This window comes from Mirounga angustirostris, unplaced genomic scaffold, assembly GCF_029215605.1.
Source record: "Mirounga angustirostris isolate CCGP_5_RB_7025 unplaced genomic scaffold, mMirAng1.0.hap1 SCAF_10, whole genome shotgun sequence".
In the NCBI taxonomy this organism is placed as follows: Eukaryota; Metazoa; Chordata; class Mammalia; order Carnivora; family Phocidae; genus Mirounga; species Mirounga angustirostris.
The window spans coordinates 130,082,173-130,107,081 of NW_026991718.1; the positions used below are offsets into that span (position 1 = coordinate 130,082,173).

The following is a 24,909-nucleotide window of genomic DNA, read 5'->3' on the forward strand; positions in this document are numbered from 1 at the left end:
CCACGGCAAGGATTTGGGGTTTTATTCTATGCACAGGTTTTGGTGGCCTGCAACACAGCCGGGCTCCAGGGCAGGGCTGGGGGCAGTCCTGACGTGGGACAAACGCCCACCGAGCTCTGAACCCTAGGGCCCTGACTTGCCAAGGATCCATCAGTTCCTAAAGTCCCTACCCGGGGCTGCTGGGGGGTTAAAAGGAAAATTCCCCGGAGGGGATGAGGGTGGCACAGTCCGTTGACAAACCAAGAGGATGCCTGTCAGGCACTTAATTCAAGAACATTTTCATTATCATTGTAATGAGATTACAGTTGCCAATTTGAAGCTATTTTATAGGTCACTTAGAATTCCAAATCAAAAATCTAGGGAAGTTTAAGGTAATTTCTCACTCTGGAGTAAGAAAAATTTCGTGGGGTGCCTGTTAGGCACGCCGGGTCTCAGCCCTCCTCCAGACCCAACGGACAGAATCGGGAGGAGGGGGAAGGCGGTCCGGGCTTGGCAATGCGGTTCTGAGGGTTACCGTCTACAGCAGCCATGGAAATTCAGGCGTTTGATGTGTGAACAAAAGTGATGATGAAATCTCACTGGGTAAGGGTAAAGGGCAATAAAAAAAAAAAAAAGGTCATTTTTTTTTTTCTTCTTTGATACAACTTTTTACAAACTCAAATCTACAAACAAGGAATTTCAGGCTCCCTAACCCATGCTGTTTTCGTTGAGTGGAATTTACTCGGTAGAGCGTCTCCAGTAGAGACTTCTAGATACCCACTCCCCCGCCCCACCCCCCAAAGTTTCTGATTCAGCAGCTTTAAGGTGAACCTGATGGTTTGCATTTCTAGCAATTTCCCAATGATGATGATTTTGCTAGTCCAGGACAAGTTGAAAACCAGTTATAAACAAGAGGAACTATTAAAAAATCTGAAGTCTCCACTTAGAATGTTGGTAATATTGGCATCATGACTTAATTGCTACCTGCAGTAGGATAAAGCAAGTTATGTTGATAGCAGGAACCCAAGTTTTCAGAGAATCAAATATAAAATCAAAGAAATAAAAACCTTATTTTAAATTTGAGTTAGAAACAGCAATACAGGGGTGCCTGGCTGGCTCAGTCAGTAGAGTATGTGACTCTTGATCTCGGGGTTGAGTTTGAGCCCCACGTTCGAGTTAAAAAATATATATATATATAAAATTCATTGACTTTTTTTTTTTAAGATTTTATTTATTTGACAGTGAGAGAGGGAACACAAGCAGGGGGAGTGGGAGAGGGAGAAGCAGGCTTCCAGCGGAGCAGGGAGCCCGATGCGGGGCTCGATCCCAGGACCCTGGGATCATGACCTGAGCCGAAGGCAGACGCCCAACGACTGAGCCACCCAGGTGCTCCTGAGGTATTTTTTTTTTTCTTAAAAAAGTGTATCCTTGTTCTCTAGGTTAAGAAGCCCCGGGGGTTGAAGCAAACCAGGAGTGATGAGCATCCTTATCCCCAAGTTACCACTTATAATTACCATTTCCGGTAAAAGGAACCCAGGATCCTCGGAGAACTCTCCAGGTCTTGGTCAGGAAATGGATGAGTTCAGAACATCTTAGGCAAAAAGCTAAGAAGCCTTCAGACTGTTGCCCAAAACACACTGAGCCAACTTGAAGGAGCCCATTGGCCAAAGACAGGAGACTCTAAGCATCAAAACGATGCCTGCAATTGCTTAAAACTCATCAAATGTATAGAGTTCCCAACAAAAAAACTCTCAAGTGTATTCACCAGCCATGTCTAGGACCAGACAGGATACTGGGCACCAGACTTTATTCTCAAAGCTGGGTAATCAAGGGGGAGAATCAAGTTTTATCTATCCTTTCTTGTTCAAGCTGTATTCAGTGCAATCAAATAATCACCAGTGAGGTCTTCTGCCCAATATTAAATGCAGAGGAAATGACAGAACTTTAAATCACCTTTTGCAATATTCTTAATGCTCATCAATGGCCGCTAAAACCCAAAGGAGAGAGGCTGACGGAGAACTTTATTACAGCTGGACAGTCTGACATCTGAACCCACTGATCCAACTTGAGTACAGGTTCAAAAACCAAGTATTGTAGGTGTCCAGAGATGATGCAGTTGGGAGCACAGAGGCCCCTCCTCCCCAAAACTGAGCTCAAATCTACTTCAAAACTTCACCCGTTCATAGGACAGAGACTGGAGAAAACGGGTGAGATGAAACCTCAAATGTGCAATAAACCCAAAGAATGTGCAAACTTCTACAGGACCAATTTCCCAGCCTCTTCAATAAATAAAATGTGTGTATGGAGAGGGACGTAGATTAAAATCGACTTAAAAAAATGATCTTCTAGGGGTGCCTGGGTGGCCCAGTCCATAAGTGTCTGACTTTTGGTTTCAGCTCAGGTCCTGATATCAGGGTCGTGGGATTGAGCCCCACGTGAGGCTCCCCACTTAGTGTGGAGCCTGCTTAAAATTCTCTCTCCCTCTGCCCCTGCCCCCACCGCTCTCTCTCTCTCTCTCTCTAAAAGTAAATAAATCTTAAAAAACAAAGAACAACAACAACAAAAAAAACAATCTTCTAAACCAATGAAGTGAATCTTGTTTGGGCCCTGGTCACAACTTACCAACTATGAGAAGCCACTTTTAAAAAGACAAGGCAATGTGGTCATGGAGGCTGGTTATGAGGAATCACTGTCCATTTAGCTCCACGTAATCATGAAAGCCCTTACACATCTGAGATTTGCTTTAAAGTACTCAGGGGAGAAGAGGGAGGAGGGGCAAAATACTGCGGGCGAGCATCGAGGATTCAGAACAACTGACCTCTCTTCTACCCTGTAGGCTTAAAATTGTACTTATAAAAAGTTAAATAAAACAAAAACAGAAACCAGGGACACAATAAAGACCAAAACGCAAGACTGCAAAACACCAAATCTATATTTACATCCACATATAATAACATAACTTTAAGCTGAAATATATCATAAATAAAACAAGTAATGTCTACTGTTTGACAAGTATCAACAATTAAAATAAATCAAACTGGAATGAAATAAATACATAAACAAAAATCCAACGGATTGTACCTCTATTATATGTACTGTTGTCTCAAAGGAAAAAAAAAAAAAAAAAACATACAAAACCAGTAGTATCCCAATAGTTAATACTGATGGACCAAAAACAACAAACGAACAAACAAAATTTTTGGAGTACAAGGGCTGTGAAAAAAAAGGACATTTTTATGCATTCAGAAATTCAGAAATGTGGTGAAGAAAGGAGAAATCTGAAAGCCCCCCAAATTTCAGCATGACATGAATTGACTTGTTTTCAAATAGATTTGGTGATTTTTTTTTTTTTTTAAATACAGGTTTAAATTTCAGCCCTCTATTATCTTGTATCCCCTTTTAAGATTTACATTTATAGTCACAGCAAGCTTTTCTGCAACACTCATTGGATTAGGCAAAGATCAAGTCAATCATCTTGCAAAAATGTGTTAATCTTCAAAAATAGGCTATAAAAGTGCAAAACTATGAAAACAAAAAATCTAGATTATGTACATATGGCTCAGCTTGTGAACAGGAAACAAGGTCAATAGTGTACACTTTCCTGATACAAAGCACTTCATTGCAATACCAGCAGACGGATCTCTAATCAGCTCTCCCTTTAACACGGGAGTTAAGACTTCTGTCAAGTACGTTTCATGTTGCATAATGAAAACAAAACAAAAAATCAGGATTCTTTTAGGACTTTACTCCTGCTCTAACGCAGAAGGGCAGGGCAGGACAACTTAACAGTGCAAATTTATTTTTGAAACAGTTTTCTTAATAAAATATTTTGTGGTTGCTAAACCAATGTACTGCTGAAGAAACTCGGCCACGGAGAGCGTATCAAGGGAACCAAAGTTTAAAACACCTAGTAAGCCAGATGGTGGCGATCCTCTCTTTAAAACCCAACCTGCATATGCACGGAGAAAAACGTTGCTGCTCAAACAACCAAAAATGGGAAGATAACGGAGGTCGAGAAAAGATCCCATCTTCCCCATAACCAGAAGGCTCAGCCTGCAGTTCCTTACTCAGAATCAACGTGTCTATAATTAACTCGGAGTATGTCCACAATTAACCCAAATGCCAGGCACACCAAGACTTCCAGATACAAACCTAAAATTTACCCAAAAACGTTCATGTCCTTTTTAAAATTCCTTCCAATATGTGTCATTCACATGTATAATTTAGCATTTCTGTTTTTTTACCTACTAATTTCAGTGAATTTTCCAACAAAAATGATTAATTTGATAGAAAGTAAATGCAAGGGACCGCACCTACGATCTGGTATGTTTACTGGACATGTGGCTGGCTCCACAGAGGACAGGCTTTCTGTAAACACACACACTTAAAAACCCCACAATCCACAGCACTGTTTCCGGGAAGGGATCACGGATCTGGACACTCCCTCGGTTGACAAAATGAAATTTGCAATAAAAGGGCACCGAATTCAGAATGGCTGACCTCAGTATATGCAGCACATAGTCATAGAGGGTCAATACTTCCGTTAACAATTTTGTTAAGATAATAGACTGAGGAGGATTTAACATAATACAAAATCATTGAGAATTTTTTTTAAAAAAAACATACATTTTAAACGAAAGAGCACAAATAGCAGGAAACCGCTCAAAGTGATGAGCTACATTAGAGAAAAAGAGTAACGCACAGTATCCAAACAAGCAGGGTTAGAACTTACAATTATGTACAGAGTTACCTGAGGTGCAAGCATCATAGACTTTCTCCCCACCCCACCCTCCCCAACCCAGATGGTTTCTTTCCAGCAGCGCTCAAGTAGGCGAAAGACTCTTCGTATTTGGTCGATTCTAAAAAAAATATAATTCAGGGACAAGATAGAGATTTCCAGTCTCCATTTGTGTATAACCCAACTGTTGCAACTATAGTTTTTATTGCTATTTGGTACAAAAGTTAACAGAACAACGTCACAAAACCGTAGTGTTCCTGGTGTGTTACATGCACGGCACGGTCACAGCTTATATTTCACGGGCTTCCACCGTCTGCTTTCTCAAAGGATGGACGAACTCGATTCACGGACAGTACACACAGCCATCAAGACCTACGGAAACAAAGGTTCGAGGAGCCATGAAGATAAAACTGAAAACAGCTCAGAAAATCTGTAAGAGAAAAGTGCAACCAACAGAACTAAGGGGATCTAGAACTGTAGTGAGTTCCACTTAGCTCAGATGTTGCAACGAAGGGGCGCCTGGCTGGCTCAGCGGGTGGAGCCCACGTGTAGAGGTTACTTAAAAATAAAATATTTACTTAAAAACAACACTGGACTCTAACAACTCAGAGACACCGCACTATACACTGAACAGTGATTTAGTGAAGATGATTTTACTGAGATTCCGAATTCCTACCAGTTCCACGGAGTCTGCCAAAGGCAACTGTCACTGACGAGAAACTGAAAGTTTCTAACACTATTTGCTCAGCCAACATTTAACAAGTCGGATCAGGGATATTCCCAGCAGTGGGCTACGCAACGGAACACAGGAGTCTCCTCTCAAGCGCAGCTCACAGTGAAGTTGGCCACACAGGTAAGGGGGGCGGGAGGGTGATGGGCATGAATCACACCTGCACAGGGAGCACAAGGGGGAAGTCCCCAGTTCCCGGCAGACATTCTACAGAATTGATGTGTGAGCTGGTCCTGGAGTCTCAGGGAGAGGCGATCTGGCACAGAAGATGCAGGACGGATGTTCCGGGCAGAGGGAAGTGCAAGCAGAGAAGCTCAGAGGTCAGAGAGAGGCCAGGCCTGGCCAACGGGGCGGTGCGCATTTGCTGTCACTGACGGACTGTGCCATCGAGTACGGGAAATCGGTGACAAAGGATCCGTTCCTTGTAATCCATACATTATTCATTTTTGTTTTAATGGAGAGTGGACTTAACCCCATTCCTGTGACAACGGCACTTTACTCTCATTCTACTTTCACTATCTGAGGGGAAAGAGGAGCGCAGACCCGCAGACCCGCATGAGGCTGATGGGTCCCACGCGTGTCCCCCTGAAAACAGGAGGGAGAAACCCCGCCCTGGACCGGGAGTCTAGATGGCGGTCACGTGACAGGACAAGGGCTTCTGCGAGAGAGAACGCAAATCTGTCCACAAGCCCCAATCTTTTCATTCAATGTACTGGTAAACGAGGCCTAGAGTAACTCTTACGTAACTCTGGCCAAACTTGGAATTAACTAAATTACTATGCGCACAACTATGATGATACGCAGTTTCTGGGTATCTACAGTTATATACATCTGCCATGGGAACCACCAAGACCAAACACAACTACTTGCTCCTGGCCCACTCCCCTCCCCAGGTAAGGATGCACAGAGGCTTTGAACAAGCTCTTATAAACAGGAGGGCTGGGGGGAGGAGGGCACAGACTTTGGTTCCTGCAGACCTAGGACAGAACCAGAGTTAAGCACTGGGCAAGTTACACACTCCAAGTCTTGGTACCCTCATCTGTAAAGCACGCCCAGGGCCTCCTAACCCAGGGGTCAGCAAACATTTTCTATAAAGGGCCAGAGTGTAAATATTTTCAGCTTTGCAGGCCCTGCACTCCCTGTCACAACCACCCAGCTCTGCTAATGTGGCACAGAAGAAGCCATCAACAATACAGAAAGGAATGGACATGGCTGTGTGCCAGGAAAACTTTATAGACAAGAACAGGTGGAGGGCAGTTTGCTAATCCCTGGCCTGATGCCCCCTGCTGTGGGAAGGATTAAGTGAGGTCATGATTATAAAACACTTCAAGGCAGAGCACAAAATAAATGCTTAGTAAATTCCAATTGCTATTACTATTATACTATTATCATCATCACTGATATCCACAGACCCTGAGAACTCAGTTTTAAAACACTTTAAAATTAAGGGCACCTGAGCGGTACAGCCCGTTAAGCATCCCGACTCTTGGTTTCAGATCAGGCTGTGAACTCAGAGTCTTGAGATGGAGCCCTGCGTCGGGGCTCCGCTGAGATTCTCTCTCCCTCTCCCTCTGCACAACCGCCCCCCCCCCCCCCGCCCCGCTGTGCTCTCGTGCTCTAATAAATCTTGTAAATAAATAAAGTAATTTTACTTTAATATTCTACAGGATAAGTTAGATGGTTTATTTTCAATTAAGCAAAATCAATACACCGTATATGCTCACCTTTCTTAGACAAAATAGGAAATCAAGTTTTTTTGTCATTTGGTCGATAATGTGCATTTCCAATAAAATTCTCATAGTTTCTCTTTTGTAGCATGCTGCTGGACAAGTGTTGGTACGACACTGGCCTTTTTCCTGTTTGGAAAAAAATGTGAAAAGGTGTTTAGAATTAAGTTCAACAATTGGGAAGGTGTATGTGGGTTGTCAGAGGTCAATTTTCACACCATTCCTGACTGGTAATGGGATCAGAATACACCAGCTGCATGCACGTTGCAGTTATAACTGAAACGTTTTTAAGTGCCCTGAGGATATTTGTCAGTACAAAATTTCAAGTCATTAAAGCTAAAATAGATCTAAGTACTCTTAGTAAGAACTAAAAAGTCAAGATCCAGGGTTTAGGCAGAGGAAAAAAACAAAAAGCCCCAAAAATGGTAGCATAAAATATTTTAAACTTATATGCATCAGAAACCAAAACTGTGGGGAAGGAGAAAAAAAATACTGATTCAAAAAAAGGATTTTATGGGGGGTGCCTGGCTGGCTCAGTTGGTGGAGTGTGCAACTCTCAATCTCGGGGCTGCGAGTCTGAGCACCACGTTGGGTGCAGAGATTACTTAAAAATAAAATCTTTAAAAAATAAAAATTAAAAAAATAGAAAAGGATTGTGCTTGCTATACAGAGCCCGGACTCTTCAAGTTAAGGCAAAGTTTTGACTCCTGTCCATTTTAAGAGCTTATAGGGAGAAAGATCAAAAGTCTGCAAAAATTAATATTTCATCACAATTTTCATGAAATTCACTGGAGTGTGTGAAAAAAAATTGTTTTCTTAATTTGCTATCCATACCAGATGAAACGGCATCCAGCTATCCTGGGTAAGAGTACTGTCACCACACAGAACCCTTAATTTCTTGAAGTTAACACAAACTGAGAGGTTTCAAACGGCTTTCTCTTCGGACCTGCACAAACCAGCAGGACTTCTATCCGACAAAGCAAGTGGCTTAATCGAGTCTGCCAAGTGGGACAGGTCTCCAGGACACTCTGACCTACCTCTCTACACGCACAGGTGGGCCCCACACACCTCTAAGGGAACGCGGGCAGGAGGAAGCAGGGTTTTGAAAACACTTCCACGGGGAGAACTCCGAAGTAAAGCTACGACTTTAACAATCCGTCCATTTGGGGGAAAGGGCGTCCCTTTTAAAATGCACTTAACGTTTAACGAGGCTAAAAACTGGGCCGGTGGGTCCGGAAGCCTAGCATCGACTTGGCTTGTTCAAAAGACTCTTGTTCACTGGGGTTCCTACACTTGCTGTTCCCGCTGGGTGGGGGCCCGTGCTCGGGGGGGCGTGTGTGGGGAGGTGTGCACTGCGAGGCGCCACCTGCCCGCGGGGACACCGCCAGCCGCGCACACGGCCACGGGGCGGCTCCGAGGGACTTGAGCGCGGGGAGCGGGGACCCCAGGCCGGACGTGCGCGGGCCGCGCGCAGCGAGCGAGGCACGGCGCTCGGGGCGGCGGAGGGCCGGCCCGCAGGCCCCGCAGGGCCCGCCGCCCCCCGCCCCCGCTCTGTGCCCCCCTCCCGGGCCTCACCGTCGGCGGCGGGCCCGCAGGCGAAGAGCGGCGCGGGCGCGGCGCGGGGCTTGGGCGGCAGCGCGGCGGGCGGCGGGCACACGCACTCGGCGGGCAGCAGCGACTGCAGGCCGCGCACCACGTGGTACTGGGGCAGCTCCAAGGCCCGGCGGAAGGCGGGCGCCGGCGGCTCGGCGTCGGGGCGCGGCCGCTTGGGCAGCGGCTCTCCGGGCTCGGCGGGGCGGCCGCTCGGGGGGTCGCGGCCCCGCGGCGCCCAGGGGCGCTCGGCACAGCCGTTGGCGGCGCCGGGCGGGGCGGGGGCGGGGGCGGGGGCGGCGGGCAGCCGGGGCTTGGCCTCGGGCCTCCGGCCGCGCTCCGGGTTGGCGGGGTTGGCGGGCTCGGCCGGCGGCGGCCGGGCGGCCCCCTGCGCGCCCCCGAGCTGCGGCGGCGGCGGCGGCTGGTGCTGGTGCGGCGCCCGCGGCGCCTTCAGGTTGCTGGGCGCTAAAGTGCTGGGGTCGAGCCCCGGGGGCGGCGGGGGCCTGGCGGGCGCGGCGGGGCCCGGCTTCCCGCGCTCGGCGGGCGCGGCCTTGGCGGGCGGCGCGGGCGCGGGCGCGGGCCTGGCGCGGGGCCGGGGGAAGTGCGCCAGCGGGGGCACGTCCTTCCCCAGCAGCGCGGGCGGGCAGCCGGTGCGCCGGCCGCGCAGCGCCGACTTGCTTCTGCAGTTTTTGTGGATGTCGGGGTTGTACTTATGCTCCAGTCTCTGGTGCATCATCAGAACCTCCGGATAAAAGGTCTTGAAGGTACAAAACGGGCAGGTGATCCCTGGGATTGAACTCTTGCTCAGAGAAATGGCGGGGCAGCCGTGAAGCGCCCCGACGGACAGGTTCAGCGGTTTCTCCTGACAGTCCCCGCCGGCCCTGCGCTTGCCGGCGGCCGCCGGGCCCACCTGCTCCTCCCGGGGGCCGCCGTCAGCCCCGGGGGCCGCGCTGCCGTCCGCGCGCGCAGGGACCCCCGCCTCCGGCCTACGCGCGGGCTCGGGGGGCTGAGGGTCACCCGGCGCTGGCGCTCTCCTCGGGAACACGTCCAAACCCGCGGGGGCGGGAGCTCTGCCCATTTTGTCAGTACCGGCATCAGCTGCACTTTTATCGAAATCCTGAGTATCTCTGTGTCCTGCTGACTGGACAGTGCTGCCCAGAACATTCTGAAAGGTAGAGGCCATCCCCTTAAGTGGCTTTGAAGGTGGGCTGCCTTTAACATCTTTGGCACCGTCAAAACATCTTTTCAGATTTTTGGTTTGCGCACCGTCGGCGGCTAGTAGTGCATCTTCGGTCTCCTGGTTTTTCCCATCGGTCTTGACTTCGGCGGCAATATCGATCTGCTTGTCCTTGTGATGCCTCTCCAGATGATAGCGAAGAGATGTCTTCTGGGCCGCGGCGTAGTCGCAGAATTCACATTTGTATGGTTTTTCACCTAAAACGAGAAATGTCACTGTGTCACCCACGTTCATGAAGAACATCAAAATAGATCTCTGGAAGCTAAAATTATCTGCCAGGACAGAATACAGGGTCTTTCCTTTTCCCTTCTCTCTCTACGAATCTGCATATCCAGGATTTTTCTCAAGTTGCTCACTTTATCACCCTTACTATACTATTGGAAAATGTGAATACATGTCTTTAATTAAAAAAAAATAGCACATTTTAAACTTATCTAACCTTCACAATAGCCCTATGGAACAGAAGAGTATCATTATCCTGCTTTTACAGCTAGGAACACGGGGGCACAGAAAGGCATAATGACTTGCCCAAGGCTGCACGCACAGCTAGTGAGCGGAAGAGAGGCAGTTCAAGTCCACCCAGCCTCCTGAACCATTATTATGTCACAGCTGCTTCTACAGTCTAAAGAAAATACTAAATATATTCTTGTTGCCTTCTAAATCATAACAGTTAATACAAAAAAAGCTGTGGCGTGAAAAAACATTAAAGAGGTTTTAGTAAGATGAAAGAGTAGTCAGAAACTAAACAAGAAACAAACTTCGAAACACGAACAGTTCAAGTTACAAGGACATTAACAGACCTAAAATGACAGCTACCATCAACACACTACACACTTACTCTTCAACTATTGCAAGGGCCTAACAGAATATTTGAACAACAATATAAAAGAAGTCAGGACACAAAGCTCCATCGTAATTCTTTGAGCTAATAAGAATTTTAAAAATCTAGGAAGTTCCTTACCTGTATGCGTTCTGAGATGAATATTGAGGTAATAATTTGAACGGAAAAACTTCCCACAATAACTACATTCTCTTGAGGACGTAAGATGCTTTATTTTTCCTCCATCATCATTTTTATCTTAAAGCAGAATCAAAAAATATTTCTGTAAGAAGACAGCTCAGGTACACGAGTTAAGACAAGCTAAGTATTCTTGATGGAGACGGTGTTTCGTTTTTTTTTTTTTGGAAAGCATAAAATAATTTTTATATTAAGTGTTGGGGTATACCAGAAAGGACAGGAACACACCAAATGCTATTTGAGACTGTCTGAAGTTTTGGAAGCTTTTTATAACATGCGTGTCTGTTTCTTGGTTTTGTTTTTGTTTTCTGAGTACAGCAGAATTTGGTGTCCTGGATTCAGTTCTTCCTTTGCCTCAATCACAGGAAAGATCATTTAAGATACTGACATGCATGGGCAACTTTCTGTTCTCCCAACATGTCTGCAACAAGCAGGATCTGGCAGACTGAAGCTGGACCTACAGACACTGGCTGGAATAACCAGCTTCTTCAGAATAACTGATTTAGAAAACGGAGCCACTAGAAATTGCCAGCTTCCCCAACCACCAGGGAAAAGAAGTCTATCTTAAGATTGGGCCAGCTACCACTAGAGGGTAGCAAGCACAACTTAATCTTTAAAGAAAATAAAAGGTTTCAGCATTGGGTCAAACGCCTAAGAAAGTTTGTCAAAATTCAGCACATTCTGGAAAGCAAACTGTATCATTCACAAGCACTCACGTGGCCAAAAATATAGCTGAGATCAATCAAAATCTGTCCCCAAATGACAATGGGCTAAACCATATACTTCAATCTCTGCAACGACCAGGACAGTGTATCTGGCTGCAACACAGTAAAGGCCCACTGCTGCCACTAATTAAAGGATGATTATACCTAAACACCTAAACACAAAGACAAGTACACTGCTACAGTTAAGATACCCGCCCCCCCATGCCAAAAAAAAAAAAAAAAATTAACACCCATAAAAATGAGTGCTAAAGTTCTAGATAAACCTCCTCTTACCCAAATACTGTACTCCGTGCACTGCAGTGAGGACAAGGAGGTGGGGTCACCTCTTAAAACTGAGCATAACTAAACTGGCTCTTTTGCCTTGAAAACCGATAACTCCAACTAAAAAGGCCTCTTTTCCCTGCTCCTTCCCAATTTTGTATTTTAGATTATATAGATCTAGTTTACAGATTTTAAAAAGCAGCTTATGAGCCAACTGTGGGCAGCCTCCAGGACAACCAGGACAGGACTGCATGATCCCCTGGCCCCTCAATTCCCCTGGGGAAAAGGTATGCACCGCTGAGCACCTCTCAACAGTAGAACAGCAGAGACCACCACTGACCGTGAAGACTTAAAAACACAATCACATGAAAAACCACTATTAAACATACTATAAAGTTGAACAAACACAAAAAATATTTACTTTGCCTTCTGATCTTAAAAGTCAATCTCAAGAAAGCCAGGTTGATAGTAAATAACAGGAAGATAAATCTAGACCACCACATAATATAAACTTAGGAAAATCAATTCTCTAAATACAGAAGGCCCAGCTTTGTCTTACAATCACACCCAATGAGCTGAGTTTGAACCTTACTGCAATTTCCTACTCCCAAGTATGTGTCAGGATTTATGGTATGTTGCATCATATCCAAAAAGTTATGAAATGGGTCTGTTTTAACACAAAGGACGTGAAATGTCCACATGTACCTGGTTCCTGCTCCTTTGGCATCACCTCTGATTTTATAGTTTCTGAAAGGACTGCCAACTTTTTATCAAAAGGCTGTTGAAATTATCCTTGGGAGGTGGAAGACAAGGGTGGACGAACCAATTTTGCAAACAGAGAAATCAGGGCAAAGAAAGGTTAAGCAACACATAATCAGCCACAGAATAATGCAGTGGCAGAACCAGACTAAAGGCAAGTCCTGGCGCTCCCAGTTACCATCAGGCATTCTATCCACCTGACGACCAAGATTTCCACCAGGTTCTTTTGCCCACACCACCTACTGGCAGAATGCGACCGGCCATCTCATTTCTTTCATGGCAAGGGGGCAGCAAGGGGACCCAACCATCTCCCCATTACTACATGCCCCTGAACCGGACTGACACTACTAGGAACCACTGTGAAGACAGGTCTCTGTGTTCAAGGCCTTTTTTATGTCATGAAGACACCATAATGGTGTTTTCTAGATTTCTGAAGACTGTAGTATCCTAGATGCTAGGTTTCCTGTGTCCCCTGAAACTCAAAACATCCTAAATCCTCAGTATGAACACTACTGTTCTCAATCCATCTTGTGATGGCAAAAAGAACCTGACACTGGTTTGGAGCATGAAGCATCCAGTGTATCATCCGGTCAAATTCATCTTGGTCTCACACACGAGTTCTCACAAGCCAGCCACATACCATCAAGTTACAGTCAAAGAAGGTAGCAGACCTTCTTTTGTGAATGATAACGTCCCTCTAAGACTAATTCAAGTTCCCACCATTCAGCTGGTTCTTTTAACTGTTGAATTTCAAGCAGCAGAATCCTTTACTCAAACAAAACATCATTAAACAGACAGAAGCAGCTCTGGTTTAAGTATAAATGGGCAAGACCTGAACCACAGGTGGGATCCTCTGCCTTGGATAATGTCCATTGGGCTTCCAGAAATAAGAGGTTCCCTGAACCTTGAGCGGTGACTCCCGTTTCCTCTAAAAAGCCATTAGGTTCAAGAAAAATCTGAGCATTTGGGATTCCGTTAAATCATCTTTGGTGTGTTCACATTCCCTTTATTTTACACACAAATGGTCTTGGTCCCTGAGCTAACTGTTAATGAATACTAGCCCACCAGACATAGAGGACTGGGTGGGTACCAGGTAGCACCAGTTTCTCTAAAGATACCCTTGCTCTGGCCGATAATCATTCCCAGTACCTTTTGTGACTAGACCACCAGCTGGAGGAAGTGCATGAGAGCTCGGTCTCAGAGGACAGGGAAGTCGGCTGCACGTAAGGACAACCTGTTTTTAGAGAGCAGCTCAGGTATGCCAGAAGCCCTGAAGCGAAGCCCAGCGTCTCTCAACCCTGACACCACTGACACTGGGCCACATAATCACCGGCTGCGGGGCCGCCCTGCGCACGGCAAGTGGGATGTTCAGCAGCATCCCTGGCCTCCCCCCGCTGGGTGCCAGCCGCACACCAACACGGCTGTGACGCCCCAAAATATCTCTAGACACTACCAGATTCCACGGGGGGGCAAAACCGCCCCAGGTCAGAACCACCGCCTCAGACTGATGCGCAAGTGAAGATGATGTGTGTCCTCCGTGAGCAAAAGATACAGCAACAGAATTTTCAGAACTGGAAGAAGCCCTTGGGCAGAACCAAGGCCCTGAGAGGTGAAGTGACTTACGACAGGTTGGCGCCCCAAGAGCCTGGCCTCCGCCCCAGCTCTCCAACCCTCATTTCTGGGACGGGGACGGAGGCAGGACAGCGCCCATGGAGGAGAGGCTTACCCAGCTGGAGCCCTTCCGCAAGTCCGTCCTCAGATCCATCCTCAGAACCAGCTTCGCGATCTACGGCTCCGTTCTCATCCAGGGTGGCGGTGAGGTCTGGAGAACACGTCCTAGGCTGCCTTCCATCAACTGACATGGTCGGCGACTCGGCATCGGCCCTCCGGTCCTTCTTGTGCACTCGCGAGTGCAGGACCAGCTGGTGGTAGGTGCGGAAGGCTTTGCCGCATTCCGAGCAATGCGTCGGCTTCTCTTTGTTGCTGGACAACTTTGGGTCCGCTTCCACGGAAGGCACTTCACCACTGGAGGGTCTGGGCTTCTCTTTATCTTGTGCGAGGCCTGCGCAACTGCTTTTACTTGTCTTGGACTTTCCAGAACCTTCGGAATGGCTCTTACTCGCGTTCCAGATTTCGACAAGCTCCTCTTTTTCTGAACACGAATCATCATTGTCGGTACTTCCTTCTTGGCCCGGCTGTTCCTTCACTTCTCGGCACACGGCGACTTTTCCTTTGGTAGCCAGCTGCCAAGCCTGGTAGGTGGTGAATGGGTCGAGCTGAGGTATCCATTTTGTGGGCTTCTTGCCGGTTTCGGGGTGAGAGGTGGGTCTCAAGTTTAAAAACTGCAGGAACTCGTCCCCCGGAGATGGCATCCCCCCCTGCTGAGAGTCTGTTTGTGTACTACTGGAGCCGGAAGCAGATTCTTTGGTGTGCATCTTCCTGTGATCGATGAGACTTTCCTTATTAGGAAAGAGGAAGCCACAAACCATGCAGATTTTGTAAGGAGAGGAGATGCTCTCAGCTGCGTGCTCCTGTACCACCTCGTTGATTGTTGCCGGGCTCTCCGAGCCTTGCTGCAGTTTGCTCTTGGCCCCGGATTTGCCAGTGTGCGTCCGCATGTGATTTTTAAGAAACCAGGGCTCCTTGAATCTTCTTCCGCACACGTTACACCCATAGGTGAAAGAGTCCTTATGTTTCTTCATGTGGATCTCGACGTCGAAAGCCACTCTGAATGTCTGCCCACATACTTCACAGCTAAATTCTTCATTTTCCTTGCAATTCTTGTCCTTTGGAGGCTCTGTTCTCACTTGACTTTTATCAAGAGGACTAAGATACTCCGCTTCAACGCGCAAAACTGCTGGCTCACAGAGGATAGGCCGATGTTGCATTAGGACATGTTTATTAAGGTCTTCTGAATGTGTGAAGGTCTGATTGCAAAACATGCAGTCCAAGGGCATATATCCTTCTATTTGGATGATGTTTTTCTCTTGCGTTGCTCTGAAAGGAACAGCGGTGGTCCCTTTTATTGACATGGCATCATCTAGCTCCATCTGGGTGCCAAGGGGATTGCCAATAACTTCTGGTCCATCCATATACACCAACAGGGATTGAGTTGGCATGTTTCCTGGCACTTTAGGATTGTATATAAAATAAGAATCCGGTGGAGGAATTTCTGGAATTGGGATAAGGCCACTTGTAAGACTTGTCACTCACACCCCCAGGAGCCCTGCACTTAAAACTAGAACAAATATTTGTTATAAAAGTTCAAAAGAAAGTATATATTCCTGGAGCTTCTTATCTTCCGAAGTTGTAGGAAGCTCGGTGACAGAGCTTCTCACTGGTTCTTTCCACAAACAAGGCAGACAGACTCCCCAACGCTTTGATTCAAATATGAGTCAGCACAAAGCATTAATTCTCTTTGTCTCCATTGAGTGAGTGATTCAATTGAGCAAGAAGTCAATCCCAGCAACCTGGAGACAAGGGATTTCCAAAACCTAGAGGGGGGGAAAACAAAACAAAACAAAACATAGAAATGGTTAGCTGCAGCCAGGGAAAAAAGAAGCCTGGTGTGGACGACTCACAGCTGGTCTGCCCGTAGCCTAGGTCATCTGCTCCTCCCTTAACTAACACAGGGCATCCTGTTCAACATGCTCGTTAATTAAATCATTAGCATTTTATCCAATCAGTACACTTATCAAATCGCTAGATTTTCATCCAGTTAAGAAACGTAACACGCGGTCCTTTAATGATTTAAATCTAAAATGTAAAGATTCAGGGCAGAAACTGTTCAATTCAGCGGAATGCATTTTAAACGCCAACACTACAATGCACATGTGTATCCTTATCAACAGCCTCTACAAATCTAGAGACTATACCAACTGTGAAAAATGACAATTACAGCACTTTAAGTAAAAATTTAAAAGCCAGAACTTCAAACTGTCTTATATACAGTTGAGAAACACAAATGCCTAAATGCACCCTTGAAGCTTTACACACGCATTGGCCAACAACCTACACACACAAAAAACAGGAACCTTTCATAAAATCCACATTCAAAAACTACAGAACACTTCAGAATGATGCTCATCTTGGCCAAGAGAAACCTTCATCATTTTGGCTCACAGGATAGTCTAACCCTCACTCAACCCACTGCCCAAATCCCAGTTCGCTTGTAACAACTTTCTGCTTCAACAAGCCTCAGGGTTGGGCTTCCTTTTCCACACAATAAACAAGGAAATACATATATACAGAGCTACTTTGTGAATATACACTTTAAAATCCTCCACACAACCAGTTCAACATGGCTCAGTCTTCAATCAGAAAATGGGTCCTCCCACTTTTTTAACCCACCTTTCACATCATGCATTGGCCAGGTGAAAAATGGACTATTACTTTATTTAGCTCTGCAGGCTCAGATTTGGAAGCTAATTTTCATTCTTGAAGGGGAATTAAGCTCCAAAAACCCAATAGCCCCCACCTTTCTGGCAAGCACAGAATTGGTTTTCAATAGTCTCAACTACTTTAACTGAGGTCTGTTCATTCTCCCCAACAAGACAAAAAGACTTGCAAACTACTCCCACCACCTTCAGCTTTACTTTCTTCTCTCCACTTCCTCAAAGAGCAAGGGCCTCTAGGCTCCGAGAAGACAAGGAAGCATTTCTTCCCCTTCTTTACACTCATAATAAAAGAAAATTCTCATGCCCCTTGCTATCTTTAGTTTTGAATAAACCAGATCTTTAACATCAAGCTTTTCTAATAAGACTGCAGATCAAAGATTAGGGTAAAGAAAGAACGTACTAACGTGCTTTATCTAAATTTCTAAGTCTTTTGTTGTAATCACAATGGAGGATAAAACACTGGGGCTGGCTACCAGCTTGGTGGGAAATAACAGAACACCCCAGAGACCTGAGTTCTAGTTCTGGCTAAGTCACAACCTTCAAGCTGTCACCACCACATACCCCATCTTCATCTACTTGGTGTAGATGGTTAAATGACAGGATCATCCTCAAGAGTTCCAAATTTCTGTGGTTCTGGGGGGTAGGTCTACATTTATGGATAGACTTATTCAAAAGAATTTTTAATGCTATCTTAAATCAAGATATAAATGATATTTGAAAACACCACGAAGTTGACCAGCACATTTTCACCGGCTGACAGCTATATGAAAAACAGAAACAGCTCATTGAGTTCTCCACCGTGTACACAGATAAATTTCAATTTGAATAAAGGCTGTCCTCTGTTTGAGGCCCTTTCTATTTTTTGGTTGCAAAACAGCTTTTTAAAAAATGAAAGAGTGGCATTAGGGAGCAGTAAAGTTTTTTTTTTTTTAATGCCCTAATTTGCCAAAATCAAAGTTAGTCCTCCATGTCAGATATCAACATTATCTTTTTCTTTTTTTAAAGAAATTTTACTACTCTATGATATTTTAAATTTGGGGGAACTCCAGTTTTCTACAGATAATCTTTCCCAAAAAGACACCAATCGTAAACTCAGTCTCTGATTTAGAAACATGATGTGGGTACATCCCTGTTGTTTATTTCCCACCCAGGGTAATGGCATATAACTGGAAATGCCTGACTTCAAGAAACAGTTCAGTTTCAATTTTTATCTCTGAAATGTTCAAATATATGGGTTAAGGGGAAGTCATCATCAGCTTCTAACACAAGACCTGAAGGATTAGTAAAGGAGGTACAGTGCAAAAAAAAAAAAAAAAATCATAGCAAGAAGAGCTTCAGTTTTGCGCTTCAGTTTTGGTGAAGGATGGAGGCCTGGAGACTAGGAGGAGGTCCTGGGCCAGCGAGTCTCCTTGTATGGTGAGATGGGGAAGAAGACCCTCCCAGGCAAAACTGAAGCACTTCTCCCTCAAGGGAAGCTTCTGGCACAGGTCCTGATAGTCATTAACTGTGCCCAGCTGTCCTGAGCACTAGACTACGTTGGGTCATAGCCATCCTTACTACTCACTCAAGAGAGGAAGACCCTGGGCCACTCCTTTGAAGTAAGATCCTAGGAGGAGAGACCCTTGTCCGCTGCTATCCCCTCCCACGTAGAAGGGGTCTCTGGCACAGGGGCAGGCCCTCAATTAACACCTAGTGGCTGAATGAACAAGCACTCCGTCATCAGCGCAGGTACAGAGTCAATACTGAACATCTCTGGTCACAGTCACCAACCATAACTCATCTGATATTAACTCGAAGGTTCATCAGACCTTCTGCACGGCTCCCTACGGCTGCCATCTACTATACCATTCTCTACAGTTTCAAGGGTGTAATAAAAAATAACGAATCAGGGGCGCCTGGGTGGCTCAGTTGGTTAAGCGACTGCCTTCGGCTCAGGTCATGATCCTGGAGTCCCAGGATGGAGTCCCACATCAGGCTCCCTGCTCAGCAGGGAGTCTGCTTCTCCCTCTGACCCTCCCCCGTCTCATGCTCTCTCTATCTCATTCTCTCTCTCAAATAAATAAATAAAATCTTTAAAAAAAATAAAATAATGAATCATATTTAATCACTCCATGAAGTTGACCAGCACAAGCAAAACTGTATCATTTGGATTTAAAACTACTCCCCTTACAGACCCACCAGAACAGAAATGCAGGACAAGCTGGGGAAATCTCTGACAGCAAATGCCTTCAACTCTTGACTTAGAAACTGAATGCAGACTGAACACTTCCTTAACCTATAAACCAATTATCTACATCACTTAAAACCAATCTGCTAACAAAATCTAAAATCTTTTAGAGTGACTGCAATAACAAAGACTTTAATACTAACAAAACTTACCAAAAAAAAAAAAAAATAGACATTCTAATCTAATTAGTGTTAATAGCAACCACTGCAGGCGCGGGGCGCGAGCACCCACACAGCCTTCCCTGAACCTTCAGCATCTCCGCAAGACACTGCTAGCAGAGGAAGTTGTCTGTCTTCACGAAGACCTGGAGGAGGAAGGAGGGGGGAGATCATAATCCAACCCCTACAATCTAAATGCTTTTAGTCTGCCGAAAAGTGAGCCTTCGGAACACCCTACTGAAAGGCAGGTGGCAAAAATGGTTTTCAGTATTTAAAAAAAATGCTCCTAAACCTTTACTCAAGGCACCTGAGGCAATATCCAGTGTAACCTCATATTCTGAAAGAATACTAGGGCTGACTTGATATCGTGATCACTTAAATGGACGCTTTAAAAAAAAGAAAATTTACAACAAGATGATCTTTGAAAAGAAAGTAGGAACTATATTGCTATCACTGCCTGAAAGAGAAGTCTTAACGTTCTTTAGGCCACGTCTCCTGTTGTTGTTGTTGTTACTTTAAAGAAGATACTTGTTTGTGAGTAAGGCTTCTGCCACTACCTGTAAATTCTGAAATTAGCAAATATTACACATTATACAATCCTTAATGAAAACCACAATAATTTGTGTTTAAGTACAACAAATTAGAAGTAAATGCCACCTTGCTGATAACTGCTGTCACTTGGGAACAGTTCTTTACGTCCAAATGTACTCACGCTGTTAACCTTTGAGACAGCACAGACTCTACTTCAGCTGGACAGGTTAGCTCACATGTTTTGATACGGAGTATTTATTACCCTATCATGGAGTAAAAGGAATTCAAAGTCCTCAAAAACTGTCAAAAACACATAAAAATTCCACTTATAACCAAGTCATTTGCTGTATTCCTACAAATCTACTTTTTCCCTCCGAATCACTTAAGTGTCCAAATCAATGATCATTAAAATATTTAACCCACACAAACTGCTGGTCTCTAGCCAATTCATTTGTACCCTTTAAACAGCAAAATTATCTCCAAGATCTGGTCAGGAAACTTACAGTTTTTCTATAAATGTTCCTTCTGTAGGTCACACATACCGGTTTGGGTTTTTTGTTGTTTTTTTTTTTGTCTTAATCCAACAAGTGAAGAGAACTGCACATAGAAAGCCACAGTGCAATCCAAACCTGTAACTTTAAATCCTTCAACCCTATTTCAAGGAAATCACCAAGGTCACACCCATGAGCTAAATGGTCAACCCAACTTTCCTAATATAGCTGCGGAAAGATGTTGAAAAGTGAAAGAAAAAGATTAAAATATTCAGAAGTTTACATTCAACGTCACAATCTAAACTATCCAAAAGCAAATGACTGTTGAAAGGCAAAGCTTGGGGAGAGATCCTAGAGCACAGTCTCGTTTTCTGGAAACTTAGAGCTCAGTCCTAAATACGATTAGAGACCAAAGTACTGTTAAAAAAAAAAAAAAAAAAAAAGAGTAATCATATTAGTATATTTGAGTGTCATGATTAAAAACTCTGCCTGATTCCTGCCAAATCAGTTAAGGTCAGTTAAAGGACCTTAATGTGAACCTGAAGCACCACATACTAGTTTTAGTTTCGGTATTATCAATATTAACAGATACTGTGGTCTGTAAACTGGCTTTTAAAAATTCCATCCTGACCGGAAAAAGAGAACTCTAAGGGAAATGAATAAAAAAAGAATTTTCATTAAGCAAGCGTAAGCCTGGCTATCTGTGAGGTTACTGCTACTTACCCAGTACTACCTTTAATACTCTAAAAAGATTTCAGACAGGACTAACTGCACCAAAAAGAGGGATTCCAACCAACTAAAACAGCAAACTCTTCTATCTTTACCTGTATTCTTTTGCTCTCCACAAGGAAAACACCCTGTGTGTGCGTGCGCGTGCACACACGCACACAGGTAACTGTGGATATAGATAAATACCTATAACCTATAACCATCCTACTACACCACTATCCTACACACCCACAACTCTTTTTCCACACGGCCCAGTGGTGAGTGTTCTTAATTATACCCCATTTAACTAACCAGATTAAATATAAACATGGGCACTGCCTTTTAAGGCATGAGCTCTTTCTTTAGCAACATTTAAATATTCCCCTCCCTATCTCTGTTGAGTAAATATTCAAGTTGTATGTCTGGCTCTCTTAAGTCACCTGTTTGCTTTCAAAATTAAGGGGAAAAACTCTCCTTTCAATTCATCCATATAACCACTGTTGAGGAGACTTATGTACTCAACTGAAAACAAAGCTTATCCGCAGATTTTAAAAACCCCAAAAACACTTCTTCTGGTCTAACTGACCTGTTTTGAGGTTATCCTGATTTGACACAGGTAGGAAAAATAAAAACATGTAGTTCTCCTAATGCTGATACAAGAACAAAAGAGATCTAGACTCTCAATCTCCAGTCCACAGAACTGCATTTTAAATCCAAGAGGTTTCCTGACACGCTAGAAACTAATGAACAACAAAACACAAAACCCTAACGAAGCCATTACAAAACTGGCATCTGACTCCAGGGTCGTAGCTCCTCCGTACGAAGTGAAGGAATGTGGAGGTCAAAAACAACACAGGTAAAGCTTAAAGAACAAAAGCTGAGGAATTTAAACTAATTCCCTCAATTTAACTTACCCAGCTGTCTTTTCAGGTTTAGTAATTTTATTTCTCAACTTTATCATAAAATTACCAAACTGGCCCCTAATTTCCAGTAACTCTGTTATGTAGTTACCCTGGGCAGGAAGTAATGGGGACGTTAAGAACAGTCAGTCAACAAATGTTCAAATGTAAAGTCGTTAATGAGCATTCCAATGTTAAGCATAAAAGGGCAGTTTGTGGTGGCAGCCGGCCCACTATTTATTTGGAAGAATTGAGCTTGCTCATCATGAACAGCAGATTTTGGGAAAGGATGGTCCCTGTACCACTTCCTCAAAATCAGATTTCTATCTGCCCTCGTGGTCTCAATTCAAAATCCTGTGCCCCGCAGGCCACTATAAATTTGCCTAACTCCATTCTTGGTTGGAGAAAAATAATCCCGGTCACCTTTTTCCTAAAAGCCAACACTTGAGAGTTTTTCCACCGCCCCCCAAGAGAAGGCCGTTCGGCTATAATGATCAAGCTTCCCTCTCCCGAATTTCAGAAATTTCCTGCTGTCTTTGTGTGTAATTCCTTCTTTCTTCCACGTGCATTTAAACTGGTTAGCACCCCTCCCCCCCCAATCTGGAGATGGGATGTACAAATCGAGACTCCCCCACAGCCTCAAGTTTAGTTTACATGCTGTAACTAAACCTTTCACTATTTAGAGCATTTAATGTGACTGGGATTTCTTTGATTTCTGCTCAGTAGCTGTTCTGTAAACACCTTCCAGGTTTTTATTTCTAACACCTCAGTAACTTGAAAAACAGTTCTGTATATTCCAAATGTAGCGGTTTCAATTAAAATCTCATTACACTGATTTTATTCTAGTGGAATACTCCTCAGCTTATACAACAGTCTCAGATTTCTCGTTCCTACTGTACAATTCTGAAGCTTGAAAATATATAGCCATTGTTCAGAACTTTGGCTTCAACTTTCCAATTCATTTACTAAACATACTGCTACGGGGTTAAACTCAAATAGGAAATTAGCAATGAACCATTTAAAATAAGTCATCCCCAGCAACCTCAAAAACCCTAACATACAGGACATACTTGGCATACGTTGAGATGGAACATTCTCAACTGAACTTGTCTCTGAGCAAATGGAAACAAAGCTTCACGTGAAACATAAAAAAGGTCCAATTTACAGTCCTCAAAGAGTCAGATAAAAGTATCTTTTTTTTTCAAGTAGTAGATAGTAGACAGTGAAGAGTCATTAAAACTACCCCAAAGTTCTTAGCCACCAATATCATATTTATCACAACTGTGAGAAAAGCATGTAATTTTATAAAGTGGGAAAACAGCACAGCTTTTGGGACCCCTGAGGCTCTAATCAAGCGTCTCAGAATTAAGAGTGCTCCAGGGTTGAGAAAAGGCAGCCCTGCTGTGGCAAAAACAGGCCATTTCATCATAAATGTTGTTAAAAGAGAGAAAAGTGATTATCTGAAATGAGGAGAGAGGGACTCCTTCGTTGCCAGGCCATTATATTCCTTAATGATTTCATCAGTTTGTAAGTGACTTGATGATTAAGTCTTATTTTCTGATTTCCTCTTTAAAGGTCCACTGGAAGGGAACCAGGGGCTGCTATTCCTCCCAGAAGTTCCTCTGCCAAAAATGGAGGCTTACAAAGAGAATGCAAATCTACCTCCACCTTAAAAGTAAAGGCAAAGTCAAACCCTACTCTCCTCCCTCCTCTTCCCCTGTACTACCTGGTGGGGGGGGGGGGGGGGGAGGAATCAAGCTGTTATCTAAATGGATTCTTCAGGGTGAAGGGGAAATATTTTCTACAAATTTTATCGAAGTGGTGTTATTAGTTCCTTTTTTTCATTAGAAGTGAAAGGGAATAATATGAACCCAAGACAACTGCTAAACTTCGATCTTACAAGTTATTAAAAACAGCAAAGGTCAAACTGCAAAGTGTTAGAAGGTGCTGTGAAGATAAAAGGACTGAATGAAGGTGGACACTGAAGAAAAGTCTGTGTCCTTCACCTGGAAAAGTCACAATCCTCCCCCACTTCCTCCTCCAGCATGTAAACCAAGGTGGAGTCTAAAGCAGCAGCCTTCCTCTTCACACCAAATAATTAAAATTCCAAACAATCAGATTATTAACCCTATTCCAATAAGCCAAATAAATTGTAAATTTGTGTTGTAGCTACTGACAACAGGATTTTTAAATAAGTCACTCTGCCTCTTTGAATTTAATACTTATATAACTGATGAAAAAAAAAATGGCAGCAATTTGGGGTGGGAGGGGTTTGACTTCACTAAAACACCAGGATTAAAAACACACATACTACTAGAGTCTTTGGGATACTGAACAAAAACAGTATCTAAAATAAACATGACTTCTCAGAAAAAGTCATCCACCATTAAGGACACACCTTAAAAGTTCTTAGCACACATTAACTAAGCAAGCACAAACTAGTGGTTTGACTGCTGTATTTTTCAGACAAAAAGCAATTAGATTATTACTGTGCACTTGTCACTGGAGACACTGAAGGCTTTTTAGAAACTCTAGATCATTCATTCTCAAAGTATTATAGAATTTAGCATTTTAAGTCTTATTTGATATCTATAAAGGCATCCATCCGTGGGGGAGGGGAGAGTACAGTAAAAGAACATTTTTTAAATGTACTTCTTTAACACATACAAAAGAGAAGGTGCAAGGCCTCCCAAGACCCCTACCTAGTCGCCAGGCCTGGCCGGCAGCTGTCGTT

General features: G+C 44.3%; 1 protein-coding gene across 7 annotated transcripts in view; it reads right to left on the reverse strand.

Moving 5' to 3' along the window:
• Positions 1-2,895: 2,895 nt before the first annotated feature.
• The window catches only part of ZNF217 (zinc finger protein 217), a 36,206-nt gene continuing 14,192 nt past the window's right edge, over positions 2,896-24,909 (reverse strand). For 6 of the 7 annotated variants that reach the window (XM_064573374.1, XM_064573371.1, XM_064573369.1 and 3 more), the window contains exons 2-6: positions 14,491-16,258; positions 10,963-11,079; positions 8,750-10,198; positions 7,172-7,303; positions 2,896-5,089 (exon numbers count right to left, since the gene is read on the reverse strand). In XM_064573374.1, the coding sequence (XP_064429444.1) occupies positions 7,194-7,303; positions 8,750-10,198; positions 10,963-11,079; positions 14,491-15,883 (3,069 nt within the window). In that variant the 5' untranslated portion in view covers positions 15,884-16,258 and the 3' untranslated portion in view covers positions 2,896-5,089; positions 7,172-7,193. The remainder of the gene's footprint in view (positions 5,090-7,171; positions 7,304-8,749; positions 10,199-10,962; positions 11,080-14,490; positions 16,259-24,909) is intronic. The other variant, XM_064573375.1, reaches the window with a different exon arrangement.